Source organism: Acanthochromis polyacanthus, chromosome 20 (assembly GCF_021347895.1).
Source record: "Acanthochromis polyacanthus isolate Apoly-LR-REF ecotype Palm Island chromosome 20, KAUST_Apoly_ChrSc, whole genome shotgun sequence".
NCBI classification, from domain to species: domain Eukaryota; kingdom Metazoa; phylum Chordata; class Actinopteri; family Pomacentridae; genus Acanthochromis; species Acanthochromis polyacanthus.
In genome coordinates this window covers 4,899,100-4,917,727 of record NC_067132.1, presented here as the reverse complement: position 1 = coordinate 4,917,727, position 18,628 = coordinate 4,899,100, and the positions used below count along the sequence as shown (strand labels likewise).

At 40.5% G+C, this 18,628-nt stretch overlaps 1 protein-coding gene across 1 annotated transcript in view; it reads left to right on the top strand.

The window, feature by feature from the left end:
• The window catches only part of vstm2a (V-set and transmembrane domain containing 2A), a 100,210-nt gene extending 82,268 nt beyond the window's left edge, over positions 1 to 17,942 (top strand). The window contains exon 5 of the mRNA XM_022206578.2: positions 14,758 to 17,942. Within this exon, the coding sequence (XP_022062270.2) occupies positions 14,758 to 14,834 (77 nt within the window). The 3' untranslated portion in view covers positions 14,835 to 17,942. The remainder of the gene's footprint in view (positions 1 to 14,757) is intronic.
• The last annotated feature ends 686 nt before the right edge of the window (positions 17,943 to 18,628 follow it).

Below are 18,628 nucleotides of genomic sequence, written 5' to 3'. Positions count from 1 at the left end.
GCCGAATGTGGAAAAAAAAGGAAAGAAAAATGTCCCCTAAGCCAGACTTGTCCCTCCACCCCTGAGGCCAGCCTGGTTCCCGCATGAAAGAAAAACAAATATGGACTCAGCTTGATTGCATAAGCATTCATCCGAACAAAAAAAAAGAAAAATCACTGACCTTGTTTTTAAGAGCCACCATATTTTTTTTAAACTGCCTCGACTGCATATGTCTAAGGAAAGAACACCAATGAGTCATCATTCCAGTAGGTGGCTAGAAGCAGCACAACTGTTGTTCACGGGCGCATTTCTGTTGCTCAAGCAGTCGCACGCAATGTCAGCATGTCACTTCAAGTTCAGGGATCTTCCATAATGTGCTGTGCAAGTTCACACTTTACAAGGTGCAGGACAAAGTAACATTTAGAAAACTCTTGTGTGATTTTAGCACCATGCTGGAACATTGTTCCTCTGTCCACATTCTGCAGACTGAGAGTCATCTTGTCAGTATTCTGGTGCATTCACAGACATTCCTGATGCCACCTATAAATATTATCTCCCCTTCAGCTTTTGTACACACTCCTACATGGTTCACTGAAAGGACTATGTGTTCACTCTGTTAATCCTGGTCAGGTTTATGCCAAACCAGCTGAACCCCATTCGAGCCTAATAAATTGATCTTGGCCTCATTTGACAAGGGAAAAAAAGATCCCATTAGACTGTTCTTTTAAGGTCTGAGCAAAATTTCATCTTGCATTTTTGTGCCAAACACTAAGCAAAGGCTTTTGTCCGGCTGCTGTTAATGGCATTAATGTGACATGATGTGACATCTTTCACACTTTCTGAGAGGCCACAGAGACACTTCTTTCCACTGATTGCTTGCCTCTCTGTTTTTAAGGCAGTATTTGTTATTCTGATCAGAATCTCATAATGGGGCTCTTTAAAAAAGTTTTCTGTTCATTTTCTGTGAATAAACTCTGCATTTTTGAATGAGAAGTCATAATTCATGAATCATCTGGGAACTAAAGCTCCCAAATATTTGCATTGGAGTGAAAAATACAAAATGTAGCAGGGTAAAAGCAAGAAATGACATCAAAATAAAGTACTCAGAGAAAGTACAAGTACAGCACATGGACTCATACCTACATACACTACCGTTCAGAAATTTGGGATCACCCAGATAATTCTATGTTTTCCATGAAAACTCACACTTTTATCCATGTGCTAACATAACTGAACAAGGGTTTTCTAACCATCAATGAGCCTTTCAACACCATTAGCTAACACAATGTAGCATTAGAACACAGGAGTGATGGTTGCTGGAAATGTTCCTCTGTACCCCTATGGAGATATTCCATTAAAAATCAGCTGTTTACAGCTACAATAGTTATTTACCACATTAACTATGTCTACACTGGATTTATCATTCATTTAATGTGATCTTCACTGAAAAAAGTGACCTCAAACTCTGGAATGGTATCGTATGTGCATACATGAGCTAAATTCCATCACTGTCATTTCACATTGCAACATGTGCAAACTGGATGCTGACAAATGCTGAAACACTCAGAGAACCAGTATTTTTGCTTGTAGAAAGAAACAGTAATCATAAAAGAATGCTAAACAATCAGTATAAGTGTGCCTGGTGAGCCCCACATCAAGCCCTAATCAGCTGTTTGTTCCTCTTGTCAGTTATGGCGATGTGGTTTAGGAAATGGTGGCAGTAATGTTGGCTAAAACATACAGAACTGCTGCCTGGTCCTTCTAAATGTGGTGGATGGTAATTTTGAAGCTTTTCCATTACTCACTAGACTGTGTTATCACATTTACCCTCACTCACGGGTGAACAGTCAAGCTGCACGGTAATGACATCCACTTGTATTTAAGCAGCCAGTCAGCCACAAACCCGGTCACGGCTCAGGCAGGAAGACAGGCAGCAAGAGCCTGTATCAGTCGACAAGCAAATCAGACGGCAAGTTTTAGAACAGAGTCACCAGGCAGGCAAGCAGGCGAGTCAAAGGCACAGCCAGCCAGCCTGGGATCAGGCAATAGATGGAACTGGCAGTAAGCCAGATTGAGCTCCCTGTGGAGGTGCTGTGGTGATTGACCTCCCTGCCTCACTGAACCTGACTCCCTCACTGGCCTGGAATCGATATTCCACATCACCATTTCACCGAGCCAAAAACATTTTGGCAAAATGTAGAGTGTTGTGTTAGGTTAAGTAGGACAAAATGGAAAGTATTCAGTATGGCTCTCCTCTATCCCAGCATGCACCGAGGAAGCCTGCAAAGGTCTCCACTAGCTCAGATGCATGCATTCACTCATTATACCTGCACACATCTCAGCCGGCAGTCACTCAGGAAGAAGGCAGGATGGAGAAATTCTAACTCAGAGTGGCATCATGTGCAGCTCTAAACCCAGAGACACTCTATGAAATTTAAATGTCTCCAAATCTGCCAAGGAAATCTGTTTCACTCAGCATTCGCTTTCCCTTGAGCTTCACCTCTTTATCTGGAAGAATCAGGCTGTAAATTCAGCCCAAATGACTTGTAAAGACACAGTGACCTTGTCAAGAAAGCCATGATGGGAAGAAGCTTTTAGTGATAGTGATGAAGAAATGAAATGATACAGCCACTGTCCAAACTAAATGTCTGTGCTGTGCTACAGAACAGCTTTTTTCCAGTTCATCCCTTTGCTCAGCAATTAAAATTCACATCTACACAAACAACTAATAATTTACAAATGTTCTGCCTTTGTTGTTTTCTAAAAATAGCACAGGAGCTCGTACTTTACCTTTGGTTGTCTCACAGGCAAGGTTGGTTGGTAGCGAAAAGCAGCTCATGCACACAAAAGCAAAGCTGAAAGAATATGTGTGATTTCTATGTGAGAATAACAACTTCAGACACCATGTTGTTTTCTAGTTGCATGCGGATGGCTTACATGCTTCTTCAGTGTTGGGAAAAGAACAAATGGAAACAGTTTGACACTACATACATGCAAGATGGAGATAGACTTTCAGTGGTTATGTAAGTATCTCAGAATCATGCTATATTTCAGTGTGACAGGCGTTGACAGAAACATTTTAGACGAGTGCAGCAGTTGAACAAATGACTGCTTTTAATGACTTGAGCTCAGATGAAGCTGTGGCATCAATAAATGGAGGTCAACAGGACAAAAAATGAATTATTTGGAAGAGAAAATAAAGGTGAACAATGTTGTATACCTCCGTTCCAAAACAAGGCCGTTTGTTTTAAAATGCTCTTTGGATCAGAAGAATGCAGCACAGATCTGTCTAGATGGAGAAGATAAGCAGATTTAAGAGAGAAATAACATAAAAAAAAAAAAACATTGCAGCACAGCTACAGTGCAGTGCAAGATATGAATAGAAAGATATGAATAAACTGTTCCAAATCCAGTTTGATTAAAGACAGCAGCAAACAGAGAAGTCTTAGGCCCTGTGAGTCAGAGCAGAGTTTGAGCCAAAACCAACGACTGAAAAGTAGAATTCTACTTTTCAAGCACCAAATATCTGGGAAAGAGGACAGAAAGCAGTAAAACAAGGACGCCTCTGAATAGGTGGCCTGACGTGGTCCACTTTCCTGCCTTTGGAGAAATAGCAGAGTTGTGAATTAGCTCTAGCAGTGGGATCTGAATTTAGAAGGAACTGCAGAGATGGCATCAGTAAAGTCTTGACTGGTGCAGAGTATTCTAATTCTGGTACGTGAGGCAGTGATATTAGGTTCATGTGGATGTGCTTATATTTGTGAAGTGTGTGACTGCACCATGATTTCTAGAGCAATGCACAGACTTTTAATTGCCTTTTGTAGGCTTCAAATACAAGTATTTCAGCTTTAATTTGGCCAAAACTGCCTGTCGCAAGCATTCAGGGCAGTTTAGAAATTAGCTTGGTGCAATTTTGTGCATACAGTTACAGTAAATCCTGTACAGGTAACAGTCTGTCACAGGCTACACATAGAGACCAACACACTCACATTCACATTTAGGGACAATCTCGAATCACTAATTAACCTCAGCATGTTTTTGGACTGAGGGAGGAAGCTGGAGAACCTGGAGAAACTGCACAAGGAGAACATGCAAACTCCATGCAGAAAGAAATGCTCAAGTCCCCTCCCTGAAGGCCGGGGATCTTCATGGGTTGGTGCAGCCCTCAGTTAAATGGAATTTTATTTAAATAGCAGCATGGGGATAGCATGCTAGCAGATGGAGAACAGACAAACAGACGATGCATAAGAGAAGAATAATCCGTTTGGATTTAGTGAGGCCAGTGACTGCAGATCAGAGACGTGGAGCTCCAGATCCAGACACCCGCTGAGACAACAAAACGCAAACTACAGCAGAGAGAAGACAGTTTGGTGTATATGGCAGTTTGATGTTGGAGGAATGAGCAGATTTCAAGACCTGAGTAATTTCAACAAGGAACAAATTGTCATGGTGAGATGACACATTTGAAATATCTAAAACGGGGAGTCTACTGACAGCTGGGAGGTGAGGGATGAACCATGGACGGCTGATAAGGTGCTGGTGGATGTGTGTGGTCCATGGCAGGTCAAACTGGAATCATCCACTAATGAAAGGATCTGCTGTCAGTGTCAGAGATGTTCAGGTGACACATGGGAGGTCATGTTTTGGCTCATCAGTGCATTTTAGCTGCAAATGGGTGATGCCTTTTTCTTGTGTTAGAGAATTACAACTTGTGCAGCCCCTGAAGACCATTAAAATGATTTGTGGAGAAAGCACTGCTGATTAAACTGCAACTCTTAGATGTGCGGTTCATCAGAACGGGTCACACAGACATGTCTGAAGCAAGGATAACCCCAAAGCTGAGCACCAGCAATAAAGATACACTGGACAGAAACCAGATTAGATCCACGCTGTTGCTTTGGTTTTCAATTTGGTTTACTGACACCCTGTGTTATATTAGAAAATATAATGTATGAGGTTTGTCAGGTAGAGGAAAGGAAGCTTCTTCTGCTTCACTGCACCAGCAGACAGTGGAACCTTCACACAGCATAGTCTTTAATCTAAAGCTTCAATGTGCTACGCCGTCTGTGGCATTATGGTTTCTCTGACTTCCATGTAAAATGATTCTGATAGAAAGATGACTACATCTGTGAAAGAAGACGTAAAAAATGAGCCTTATGGCAGAAAAACATGGCTGCTGGACAGAAAGGAGGACCTGCTTGGCATTGTGAACATCATACTTCATGAACTTGGTGAGATGCTGCTAGTGGGAGGGACAGATTTTTTACACTACAGTAACATTTATCTCAATTATTTTATTCCCTCATACTTCATAGCTACTTGACATGCATCTGCTTTTGTTCTTTATGTTTTCTCAGACAGCCACACTGAAAAAAAGGGTTTTGCAAATACCATAGAAATCACTCCAACAGCAAATCAATAATGTATGAATAACAATGTCCCTGCTGTTATGTACAAGTGTGGCTCAATCACCAGATTCTAGAGGGACAGTAGCACAATTTAGAGTTGCTTCAGCGAATTTTAAAAGTGCATCTGGAAGATGTCAGGCCTGACACTAAAGAAGTGACCCCGCACAGCTACGCAGCGAGCAGTGACCCGTCATGTTAGGTTATACCCAGAAGGAAGTCATTCTGACCCAGAACTGGCAGCCGTGCTTCTCTGTATTGTATTGCTGCTGTGTGTGGTTGTATCCTGGAAAAAAAACAACAACAGATGGATAGATTTTTATGTCACTTAATTCCATTTTTAGTAATATAAATGTACAGTGTTTCAAGAATTACATATTTTACATCCAAGTCCAGCACTCACCATGCTCTTTTTACAGTTCTGTCATTACTTTTGCCAATACTTGTTCATAGATCTTGAGCTCAGACTGCGCGGTATATCAGCGGTTAACACCATCACCTCACAGCTAGAAGATCCCAGGTTCATGTCCCAGCCTTTCTGGGATCTTCCTGCATGGAGTCTCCATGTTCTCCTGTACATGTGTGGCTTTTCTCCAGGTTCTCCAGCTTCCTCCCACAGTCCACAAACATGCTGAGGTTAACTGGTGATTCTAAACTGTCTGTAGGTGTGAATGTGAGTGTGATTGTTTGTCTCTATGTGTAGCCCTGTGACAGACTGTTACCTGTCCAGGTGAACCCTGTCTGCCCTCAGTCAGCTGGGATAGACTCCACCCCCCATGACCCTAATTAGGGTTAAGTGGTGTAAAGATGATGGATGAATCTTGAGCTCTTGATTAGCCAGCAAATTGAACTAGTTTGGTAAAACATCTGAACTAATAATCTATGGTTATTTTTCTGGCAGCAGACTTACATCTCCTCTATCTCCTCCAGGAGCTAAACATGAGCTTGGTGTTTCCCTTCATAGGTGTTAGATGATGGCTACCTGGCCAGCGTATGGGTGATAATGGAGAGCTATTACATGAAATAAATAATGGAGTGCACCAATGACCGGCCAGTTATTGGGAAGATTACATCTGAACTAAGTGTTCTTTAGGTCACTGATGTTGGTTTTGTTTCCTACTCTGTAGCTTTTTCCTTTTGTAGAAGTCAGACTCTACTTAATTTTCACTTTCTTGACTGAGTGCATTTTTTTGCATCCGTATATTTAGTGAAATCTATTCTGCCCTCCACCTGCACAACTTTAGTGCTACTACTGCCTGAACAATAATGAGAAATCAGAATACTTACCCCAGCACTGAAAGGGTGACAAGCTGTTTTTTTTCACCAATTGTTGCTCCTATATTTTCCTTTTTCCTGATTGTGGCCAAAGACCTCAATCTGAACTCCGTCTGTCGGTGACTCATGTTTCTAAAACGGTCTGGTTTTGCAGACTTGTGCTGTTGCTTTTAGTGATGAGATGGTGTGCACGGCTTCTTTCTGACAGACCCTTTCTGTGGAACAGTTTGCCACCACTCCTGTGGAGGCTGGACCCTCCTTCAGCTCCTCTCCAGTCAAATGTTGCTTTGCCTTTTGACATGCAGTTGTTGTGAAACTTTTCTTGCTCCTCCAGATCTCGTCCTGACTTCCACAGCTCTCCTTAACTGCCGTTTCTTAATGACATTTCAGACACTGGAAATTGTGAGCTAGAAGCGCTTTGATATGTTTTTACAGCCATACAGAGATCACCAGGCTTCATTTCAGATCCTCAGTCAGCTGCTTTGACGATATCATGGTGGTGGAATGTTTGCTGCAAAGATCATATTTGCTGCTTTTCACTAAAGATGCATTTTGCCCAGAGAGGGTCAAACTTCATAGACAACTGTTAACTTGTTTTAAAGGTATGTTTTTCAGCTGAACTCATTTTTAGCTCATTTTATTTCAACATGAGGAAACGGTGCTTTGTCTGGACACATCTGGTGCACTAGTCTAGTGAGGAGTGAGGGGACGGAGTCATTTTAAACAGTGATGTGTTTTTAATCGTTTATGAACAACAGTTGAGACCTATGGCTGGGATGAGGAAATTATATCAGACTTTAATGCACACACAAGCCTTAGAGGATTAGACTTATCTTCTAAGCATGGATTCATGAAATTACTCCCGTTATCTTTTCAATCATTCAAGCCTTACCTGACTGAGAGCACTGCTGAAACTGCCAGACAAATTGCATCAGTCTGACATTGTTCCAGCCCAGCTGACGAGGTACTGCAGAGTTTTGGAATTTTACCCACAAATCTAGAAATGTACAGTAATGGTCAGCTCCTTTAACAACTTAGATTATGCATCATCCACAGTAAACGAGTGAGAATAAAAGTGAATTTTACACACAGAGACTCACCAACAGACACACAGAGAACATTTGCTCATCTACAGTTTAGCAAACAAATTTGTTAAATTGTGAAAAACACTCTCTTTGTAAGCTCTACGGGACGGTGGGAGGTTTTTGTCTCCAGCTAAGAAATCCTCTGTGATGCAGTCGACAAACACAGTGACCCAAACAGTCACTCAGATAAAACAGCTGAAGTGCAATCAGTGTCCACACTGTAAAAAAAACGAACATCTGCAGACAATAAGAGCATGAAAACACAAACATCACACCATTTCTGCTCAGAGTCATACAGACGGACTAACCCCATGAACCCTGGGCTATTTTCAGTTTAGTTTCACTACATTTATGTTTATACTTGTACCTTTGTTAAAATGAGGGCTAATAAAACCATACTGCATTTGTTATTGTTGTTTTTGATCCACTGTGCAGCCCCCTCCATATCCAGGAAATAAAAAACAAAACAAAACATATTTCATGTGATTATATGCTGATCAGAGAGATATTTGATCATACATTACATAATGGTGGGATATGACTTTAAAATCAGGATAGAGGCTAGAAAAGAAAAGCACTCATGCAGCGCAGTATTCTGCCAAGGCTGCTCAGTCCTTTTATCATTTCCAACGGATGAATCACTTGTCATGGTTACAGTGATGCCATGCCGCTATCTGACAATGATACAGAAATCTTTAACTAATCCATGGATCCAGACTGTCAGCCTCATCACTGCCAGAATCTGATCACTTGTCCTTGAGTCATTTCTGACCTTCACTAAAAATTTCATCCAAATCCGTTGGTCTGTTTTTGAGTAACAGACAGACAGATGGACAAACGAACGCCGATCTTCACATAACTCCACCGCGTTCCTCGACCGAGTAATAAATTCACTGAAGTGTTCACATACAGCAGCCTACTTCCAGACATGGCAGCAGGCAAACAGATATGTTAATGGCAATGACAATATACGCACAATAAACTTTATGACATTAATACATCTATGCAACGACGAGCTGATGAGTATTTCAAGAAGAGCAACGGCTGCAGAGATGGACACAAAACTCTCTGTATGTTGTTACTATTATTCATTGTGATGTCAGTGATTCTAAAAATGATTTGTTTCATGGTAATGTGCTGCACAGACAAGCAACTAAAACCATTTCAGGATCCAGTATGCACCTCACTGCAATAAATAGCAGGAGTTTGGTGTGTCTGTTGGGCACTAAAGGTCTCAAAAAAAGTCCCCTCCTTGTAATTTAGTATTTTCTTTCTTTTTAATCCAGCAAAAGCAGAATGTCATCTTCTGTTTGCATTGTGACACTTATGGCTTATGGGGAATGGTATTCTTTAAAGACTGCTAAAAAACCATCGATATTTACTAAGCATGGGAATTAGATCATTCTTCAGATGAGGTGAGGCATAACATGCAGCTGAAAAACGCTTTGTGGCGGAAGAGGAACTCCAAGGCAGACTCTTTACTTACATGAAAGTAAACAAGTCAAAGTACTGCATTTAAAATCCTGCTCCAGTGAAAGTACAGAAACACAAACAGCAAAACACACAAAAAGAAGGAGCAGTGAAAGCAGTGGCTTTGTATAACATCACTGCTAGTTTTACCTCTTTTGGTTATAAAGAATAATCAATCACACGCAGTTACATGGTGAGCCAAGACAAAAACTTAAATCATCATTGGAAATGTAATGAAAATCATCCAATAAAAGTGTAATAATAATAATAATAATAATAATAATAAATTTCACCTTGAAGTGGGATGTAAAAGCCTGATAAAATACTCAAGTAAAGAAAGTAGTGTAATCATTGAGTCTGAGTGGTTAGGGTTGGGGTTAGCATAGATTCTGGACCAGAACAGAATCTCTGGGTGTCCTGCTGTCAGCTCAGCTCTCTCTAGCCATTTCAAGCATTGCTGTTTTAAAATGGTGGTGTTGTGCCATTTCCACATTTGAGACTTTTACATCCTCATAGCTTTATTCAGGCCACTGTAGGAAGAGAGTTAATATCTGGCATGAGATTGAAGCCATATTGTTTTACACAGAACATTAAAACCAGCATATGATGTTTGGAACGGAGTGTCATGGTAAGATAATATGCATGGTGTCAAAAAAACAAACAAAAAACCCCCTAATGAAACAGGGGAAAGTAACGGAAATTAAATGTGCTTTAAAAAAAAATCTGTGCATCTTAAATGTGGGTTTTCCTGCTCCTGTAGAAAGCTTGATGTCACTGGATTAGAGAATGGATTCCATGTCCGTTTTTCGTCCGAGCCTTCCTCTGACTCCTAGCTGGAGGCTAATTAATTATTCTCTGTGTGAAGGATGTTTTGGCCCAGAGCGATTACTGCTCCTCTGTGGCACTCCTGTTCTCTAGATCACCTCAAGCCAAATGAGATGTGGTGGGGAGGAATAAAGGGTCAAAGCCCTCCATGTCTGCAGCCTCCACCCCCACCACCATCATTGCCTCTACCTCCCAAACCCCAGCAGCCCTGACAACCCACAGCTGAGGAACAATGTAGCCCCCTGGATGATTTCCCTCTTAAAATCATTGCCCAGTCTGACACAGGAGTCTAGCAAATGCCAATATGTTTTAGAGAGTGTTTCATTTTCTATTTCTCAAGCTCTGCCTTATTTCACCAGATTGCATTTAGTACCTCGCTTGTTTCTCACTTTGCTCTCCTTTCAAGCTTTTTCTCTGATCCTTCCTTTCCCTATGTAAGCAGTCTCAGCTGATGGAGACTAAAAACTTTCTTATATCCACAGAAATCTCTGCATAGGATTGTAGTTGTCATCTGTAACTTTGCTCTCATCAGTTCAGGTTCGACGTCTCTAAGAGGCAGACGAGTGAAACCAAACGCTGAGGAGGCTGTGTTCTAGTTTGCAGTTGTTAGTCATGCCAGATGCCCAGTAAACAGCGAGGGCTGCCTGCAGTGGCGATAGCAGCCTGTCTGCCTGCTGCACAGATAAACCGCTTCAGAACATTTAGCTTTTTGCACTTCAGGTCTGCTTTGTTTTTGGTAAAGATAGTAGCATTAAATGAAGAGGTCAGTCACTCATGGGTGTTTAACACCCTCCATCCCTTCTACGTAGGAGCAAGACAGCCGGAGTGAAAGAGACACAAGATGACTACAAACAACGTGGATGTGGGTGGCATCTCTATGCAGTCGTTTTGCAGCTCCTCGTGGTCTGTTTGTTTCTTGTTGCAGTCATTTCTCATATATTTTTAAGATCATTTTGTGTTTGCTTTTAGCTGGTTCTGTTCTATAATCTACTTGCATCTCTTTTCAGTCATTTAGTATATTTTTTGGGGGTAATTTTTGCAACTCTTCAAGGTCTTTTTGCGCCTTTTCCACCGTCTTGATTATTCTTATTTGTGTTGGTTTAAATATATTTTCATTACAGTCATTTTATAGAGGTTTTGGACACAAGCCTCTGTGGGCCTCCTGACCTTGTGTTTACTGTCACATCCAAACAGATTTTTGGCCTTCACATTAAACCTGTTATTTTCTTTCCTTCATTTCTACACAGTTCACCTTTGACTGTAGTTCTGCAGTTAAATTTAGCTGCCTTAATGTGAGGGGATGAAGATGTAAATCAAAACTCTGCACACTGCTTTTACCTCGCAGAAAAAACTCCGATTTCTAGTTTTCGTTTACAAAGTACAAAGTGAAAACCTCACCCGTTACTTTACAAAGATAGATGGATGTGAGTGTAAATCTTCAAGGATTTCATAAAGCTTGAGAAAGTATTTACAGCAGTTTGATGAGAACCACATCAGAAGAATCAAGATGTTTGTGTGTGCGTGTGTTTTGAGTTCAGGCTTTTAAAACCTGCTCAGTCTTTATAGGCTCCACAGCAGTATGGAGTCCATCTAATGAAACCATATGGTGTAAAATTTGGAATGCAGAAGAGGGTGAAACACAAACAGGCAACGACGTGTTAGATGAAATAACAGCAAACAGAAAAAGCCGTACACAGTGGTGCATGCAGGGCTTTTACGATGAGGAAGCTTTCACTGACGCTGATGAGAAAGAAGGACTGGAAGAGCTGGGGGTGAACATGACATCATGGGCAGTGGGAGGGTCTCAGTATGACATAGAGGACAGACCTGCTGAATTTTCTCTGGATAAAGGGGAAAACAAGCCTTTGTTGCAATGAATAAAAATGGGGAAAGGATCAACTGGTAGTGTAGTAAAGTGAATGCTGACCAGTTATTACCTCAGAACAGAAGATTCACAGTGAAGCTGCCCTTCAAACACAGAACCACAATCACTCATTACAGTGTTGCATGGTTACTGTAGAAACATATAATGAAATACAATTAGAGTGCTGTCTCTTGGGGAACATGTTTTTTCCCCAAATACCTTTTTTTTTGTTTTGTTTTGGGGCATAACACAAACACATTTCTAATCAGCATATCTTCATCATTTGTGATATCATTTTCCAGCTGTTGCTTCTTTTCAGTCAACAAATCATATATTAGAAGGGTCCAGACCCTGGAAAAGCAGCAAATGAAGGTGAAGCTAAAAACATGCAGTCACGCTGTGAATTTTAACCCAAGCCATGAAATGTTGCTAAAAACAAACTAAACCTGATCAAACAGTGAGTTTTCAGTAGGTGAAAATAAAAGTGGTCTAACAGGTAGAAGTTGTGGTTTGACTGGTACCTAATGATGGCTGATGCCAGCAAATGTTTCCAAACACTGGATATCGCTGTAGCTTTGCTGAGTCGGTTTGCTAATGTTGAAACCTGACTATGTTTGTGTTGGTTTGTTTTTTTGTATGTCACAAAAAAACATTTCAGTGTGTCTCTGGGTTGGGTCTGCATGGTGTGAGAATCCTTGAGGATCACTCTCGTGTGAATGTGCAAAATACATAGACTTGGATGGACCTGTGGAACAGAATCCAAGGAAACTACATAGTATAATTACAGCAGCTGTGCATCCATGGTATCCACAGCTCCCTACAGCTCTCCACAGTTTTCTGTGTGTGTCCACAGGGAGTAGAATCAAGCCTGAAGAGTTGCCAAAGCAAAGATGAGTAATAAAGTTTGCAAACTGACCAATGTACCAAAAGGTTGCTCACATCTTTTCTGCTCATCTCAGGAGGCGAGACACTGATGTGGAAATAGAGATTTTGTTGGGTTTTTTATGTTCCCGACGTCATATTCTTTATAAACAACATACAGGTGGTCCTCTGTTTATGATGTCATCGACCTACAGCGCTTTGTCATTTTGTTGGAATTGGTTATGTGGAACTAGTTGATGAATACGTCGTCACATGGCGCTATCAGGCGGCTTTGTTTCCATTCTCTGGTTGTACTCCACCTTGGATTGTGCTGCATTCACTAAGTTTTTGTCCTTCATTATGGCTCCCAGTGTAAGTCAGACTCTTCTGATGCTTGGAAGAAAAGGAAAGCCGTCTCCATGGAAGTGAAATTAGACAGAATAAAACGCTGGGAAAAGGGCCAAACACCGGCGAAAATCAGTCAGGTTGTAAAAACAGGTCAACATGTTGTAGTGACCCTCTGTGATGAATGAGTGAGACTTTATCTGGTTCTCTGCTGGTTTATTGAACCTTCACACAGGCTACTGTGGACCACAGCCAACGCCAGAAGAACTAGAAAAACCCCATAACTTAGCTCCAGAATAACTAGAAAAAAAACATAATTTAGCTCCAGAATTACTAGAAAAACCCCATAACTTAGCTCCAGAATAAGTAGAAAAACCCCATAACTTAGCTCCAGAAGAACTAGAAAAACCCCATAACTTAGCTCCAGAAGAACTAGAAAAACCCATAACTTAGCTCCAGAATTACTAGAAAAACCCCATAACTTAGCTCCAGAATAACTAGAAAAAAAACATAATTTAGCTCCAGAATTACTAGAAAAACCCCATAACTTAGCTCCAGAAGAACTAGAAAAACCCCATAACTTAGCTCCAGAAGAACTAGAAAAACCCATAACTTAGCTCCAGAATTACTAGAAAAACCCCATAACTTAGCTCCAGAATAACTAGAAAAAAAACATAATTTAGCTCCAGAATTACTAGAAAAACCCCATAACTTAGCTCCAGAATAACTAGAAAAAAAACATAATTTAGCTCCAGAATTACTAGAAAAACCCCATAACTTAGCTCCAGAATAAGTAGAAAAACCCCATAACTTAGCTCCAGAAGAACTAGAAAAACCCCATAACTTAGCTCCAGAAGAACTAGAAAAACCCATAACTTAGCTCCAGAATTACTAGAAAAACCCCATAACTTAGCTCCAGAGAAACTAGAAAAACCCCATAACTTAGCTCCAGAATAAGTAGAAAAACCCATAACTTAGCTCCAGAAGAACTAGAAAAACCCATAACTTAGCTGCAGAATTACTAGAAAAACCCCATAACTTAGCTCCAGAGAAACTAGAAAAACCCCATAACTTAGCTCCAGAATAACTACAAAACCCCCATAACTTAGCTCCAGAATAACTAGAAAAACCCCATAACTTAGCTCCAGAATTATCCGCCGTTCCCAGCTCTCTCTACTGCTGACTCTCAGCCAATCAGAGGTGAGCTAACTAAACACGGTGTGTTCACTGACATCAGGTAAATCTGGAACTGAACAATAAACATTGAAGCCTCAACATCAACAACAATATCAGTCCATTACAGTATTCTGTTATCTTCTAGTAAAATGAGTCATACATTAATGAAAGTCGTTGGTATTCATGACTTTATGAAGGACTGATGGATATCGTGATGAACGGCTTGTTTATATTTTCGTCAGAGTTCCGACTTACAGTAAAAACTGACTTCCGTTGATCAGTCGGAACAGAACTCTGACATAAGTCGAGGACCCCCTGTATTCCAATATTATCCAGTCGTATCTGCTGCAGGCTAATGATCTGGTTTTTCTCCTCAAATTTTGTCTAATTTTATCCTTTCTTACACTCGTAACTTGTGAAAGAAAATGTCTTGTTAACAATGTTTTCAATGCTCTGTTTCTTGTCTTCACAGGTACAAGAATATCATCCAGCTATGGACTGGCTGTCCTCCTCCTGGCGTGTGGTTTGGTGAGGGATGCCTTGTTATAATTTGAAGAACTGACATCAGATCTCGCTCTCTCTCCTCTCTCTCCCTCTCTCTCTCTCTGTTTGCTCTCAAAGCGAACAGGAAAAATTGCCTGTTTGATTCCTCCCCTCCCCTCCCCACCCACCAGCCCCTCCATCCCCCTCCTCGCCACCGTGCAGACGGCACAGCTGGCTCTGCATTTCCTCGCCACCACTGCTCTTGCACCCAGCACATTGTTATTAGCCACTGTAAACACCAGTCACATTTAAAGCAGTCGGATTACCTTTTGTACAGACGTCAACTCAACACCATCCGAGGTGCAACGCTCCGGTGTGAAAACTGGACTCTGTACCTTGTTGGATAACTCTCATGGAAGAATGACTTTCTAATGGTTTCGCTGTTCCAGTTCATGTGTTCATTGCTCAAAAGTGAACAAGAAAAAGAAGAATCTATATTTGTGTAATATATATATATGATTCTAGATATATATCTGTTTTATTTGAAGCACCTAGAATTAATGTATGTGCTGTATACATAGCTGCCACTCATTATATTGGCCATGGAACTTCATTGTGAATAGGCACTCTAGCCCCCTCAAAGAGATAAATTAAATTGAAGTATGTGTTAATTTAGACTGTTAACATGGACCATCGGGTTAACAAATGTTCAATTTTCCATTTTCTTTCAGCTGTATTGGCCATCCAAATTTCTGATGTGCATAATTTTACATCTTGTTAGTGCTACATATACAGATGTGCATGCTTATTGGTCTGAAGGCTTAAAAGAGAGGAAAATAGTTGAAGAGCAGAAGTCAACACTTGGAGTTCAGTGTTACAATATGTTAAATTTAGCTTTATTTTAATGTGTTAGTTTTGGTGTGAAAAAACAAATTGTCCGTTTGTCATTTTAATTTGTATTGCATCCTCGGTAGGAATAAAAAGGATGTCACAATTTATGAGTCATTCAAAATTCTGATATGTGACCATTGGATGATTAATTTTAAATGGCCTGCACCGTTTCTAAAAGGCATGCTTCAGTTGCTGTGCGCCTCCCTGCTATGTCTCATTATTATACAGGAGGAATGAGTATTTACCCACTTTGGATCATGAGCGTTGCTAGTTATGTTGATTCCAACACACAGACACACACATTAGCACATTTAAGGTGAGATGTTTGAGTGGGAGGGTGGTGACGGAAGATTCAGCAGAACGGAGAGAACAGACTCAACATTAGAAGTGACCCAGGTTTGGGAGAAATGCAGAGTTTGGCTGAAATCTTTTCTCTTAGATCTCACAATAATATATTTTTAGCTTTATTTTCAGATGATATATCACAGAGATTTTTATTCAAGCAGAGCATTTATGAGCAAAACGCTTTGACAATCTGACACAAACATAGGCAGACGACTGGTTGGGTGTCATAGTGCACACTACGCCTAGATTTAGATCATTGATGTGATCCAGATTAACCTTCAAAACAATAACGATTCTTCAGTTTTTGTTAACTTTTGAGCTGAAGAGGGAATCGTGTGCATCCATCAGAAACACGGATGTTCTACTTCTGAAATATTTATGAATAATAGAGTAGCTGATTTATGTCTCAAGAAAGGTGCTGTAAGTGGATGTTATCCACCATGAATATCGTGCTGTCAGAGTGCAGCAGTCGCCCTGCAATGAGATCGATATGTTACTTCAGTAGACGCCGACCCCTTAGCGCATCATATTTGTTGCTTAGTTAAAGTCCAAACATTTCGTTGGTTTACACATAGCATGGTTCTCTGGTTCTTCATTTGCTGTATGGTATAATCTAACATTCATACTGATGAAATTTGCAATACTTACATTGCTGCGTGTTCTCACAAAGCAAAATATTCACCTCACTTTGAGTGTTTATTCCGCTTTGCTCAGCTAAAATCCCTTCCCATGTATAGTTGTATTGCATTTCCCAAAGAATGATGGAGGGAAACCTGTTGGTTCAGCACAGAGGTTCAGAGGCTGACAGGGTGTGTCATGCTTTAGGATACGAGCAGAAACATCTTCTGATCAGCAGCTTCCAGCCGGGGTACAAGATGTGTGGGCGATAATAGAGGGCGGCCCCGTTTAATCCTCAAGTTTCAAACAGCTTCAGGCTGAATTTGGACAGTTAAACCAGAGTCACTGTCACATATACGCCACTCTGCTGTTACTGGGGACTGACTGGTTTCAAATGAGACACATTATGTAATACAATTCAAAACATTTAGTTTGAAGGCAAAAAAATAACAAAAAAAGCAGCTTATTGAAGGCAATGAAAATGGGATTTGAATGTTTAATGTAGGAGTGTGCTCGAGCACTTTGGAGAGAGTGTGCACAGTCTGAGTGGACAGCGTGTCCAACCCTCATGTAAAAAGTTACAGACCTGTACAACTTGTAAATGAAATAATCAGCATGTCAACATGTTTTTTAAAAAATCCATTTGAAAAGGCAGAGGCCAGTGATGTTCTGTACTTGTAACAATGGTGTCATGTACTCATATTCAAGTGTTAACAAGTCCAAAGTGGGTTTTCATCTCTTCAAAATGAACTTGGGTAAAAATGTATATGACAAAAAAAATCTATCTATCTATATATATTAGAAACATCTCCTTTACAAAGCTTTCATCTTAATCTAGGGGACTTGCTTGATTGTGGGTCCTTGCAACACAATGAATAACACAGAAGAAGAGATTGGAGCGGTGATTGATTTGGTATTGTGATCGGAGTGATGAAAAATGACGCTTAGTTTGGGTATCGATGGAGGCTGAGTTGCTTATGAGCACTGAGGTCTCTATTACCAAAGAGGAGAACAGTTCACAACGACGGCTAGAGCAGCAGTTCCTTCATCCAGGGATGTTACTTCAGAAACATCACACAGCCATTTTCTGTTCTGTTTTATATGCCACCCTACTCATCCACTCTAGATGTATTTGTTTCTTCTAATGTATTTCATTTCAATGCGGTCCTGTCTGTTTGTTGAGCTGTCAAAAATTCTGATGAATTCTCTTTTCTTTGGTATTGTGTGAGGCTTCTGTACTGGAACATTGCAACAGTTTGTATTATAATGACAATATCAGAATAATATTTAAATAAACCATTTTCACAGATGAAATTCAAACACTGAAGGATTCCATCTGTTTGGTTGGTAACATACTGAGCTTTATAGTGAGTGAACTGGAGAGAGTGCCGACAGAAACAAACACGGGCTTTCCAACATGAAGGAAAGTTACTTTTGTGGCAGCTTAATAGGTCTTCATCTGATGTTGACCTTCCATCATTTATGTACTATGAAGAGATGGATGGATTCAAACAAGCAAACCAACAAAACAAAACAAACTCAGAAAAACCCCTAAATGGAGTCAGAATAATGTAAAGCTTGGTGGCATGTGGTGAAGAACATGTGTGTAATTGTGGCATGCTCTGCAGCTGATTGACATGATCTTGGGATACATTTGTCTGTAAAGGAAATAGGAGCTCATAAACCGATTTACATATTTCCACTGTACATTAGATATAAATACAGTTGTACAGTAAACAGCTGGTGAGTTAGAATAGAGTGGAGATGGATGGGTTTTTATTGCATAACACTGCATAACATCTTCTAACTATTAAACAGTAAATGTCCTCATAATAAAACGATGTGCAGCTAGTCCCTGTGCAGGAATGAACACTTTAGAAGCTGAATGGAGTTTCACTGCATGGAGAGAACCAGTTAAAAGTAGGGATATACTGATCGGCTATAGCTGCCAGTGAGGGTCATTTAACACCATTTTAAATAATACACACACAGGTGTTGTGTAGTAG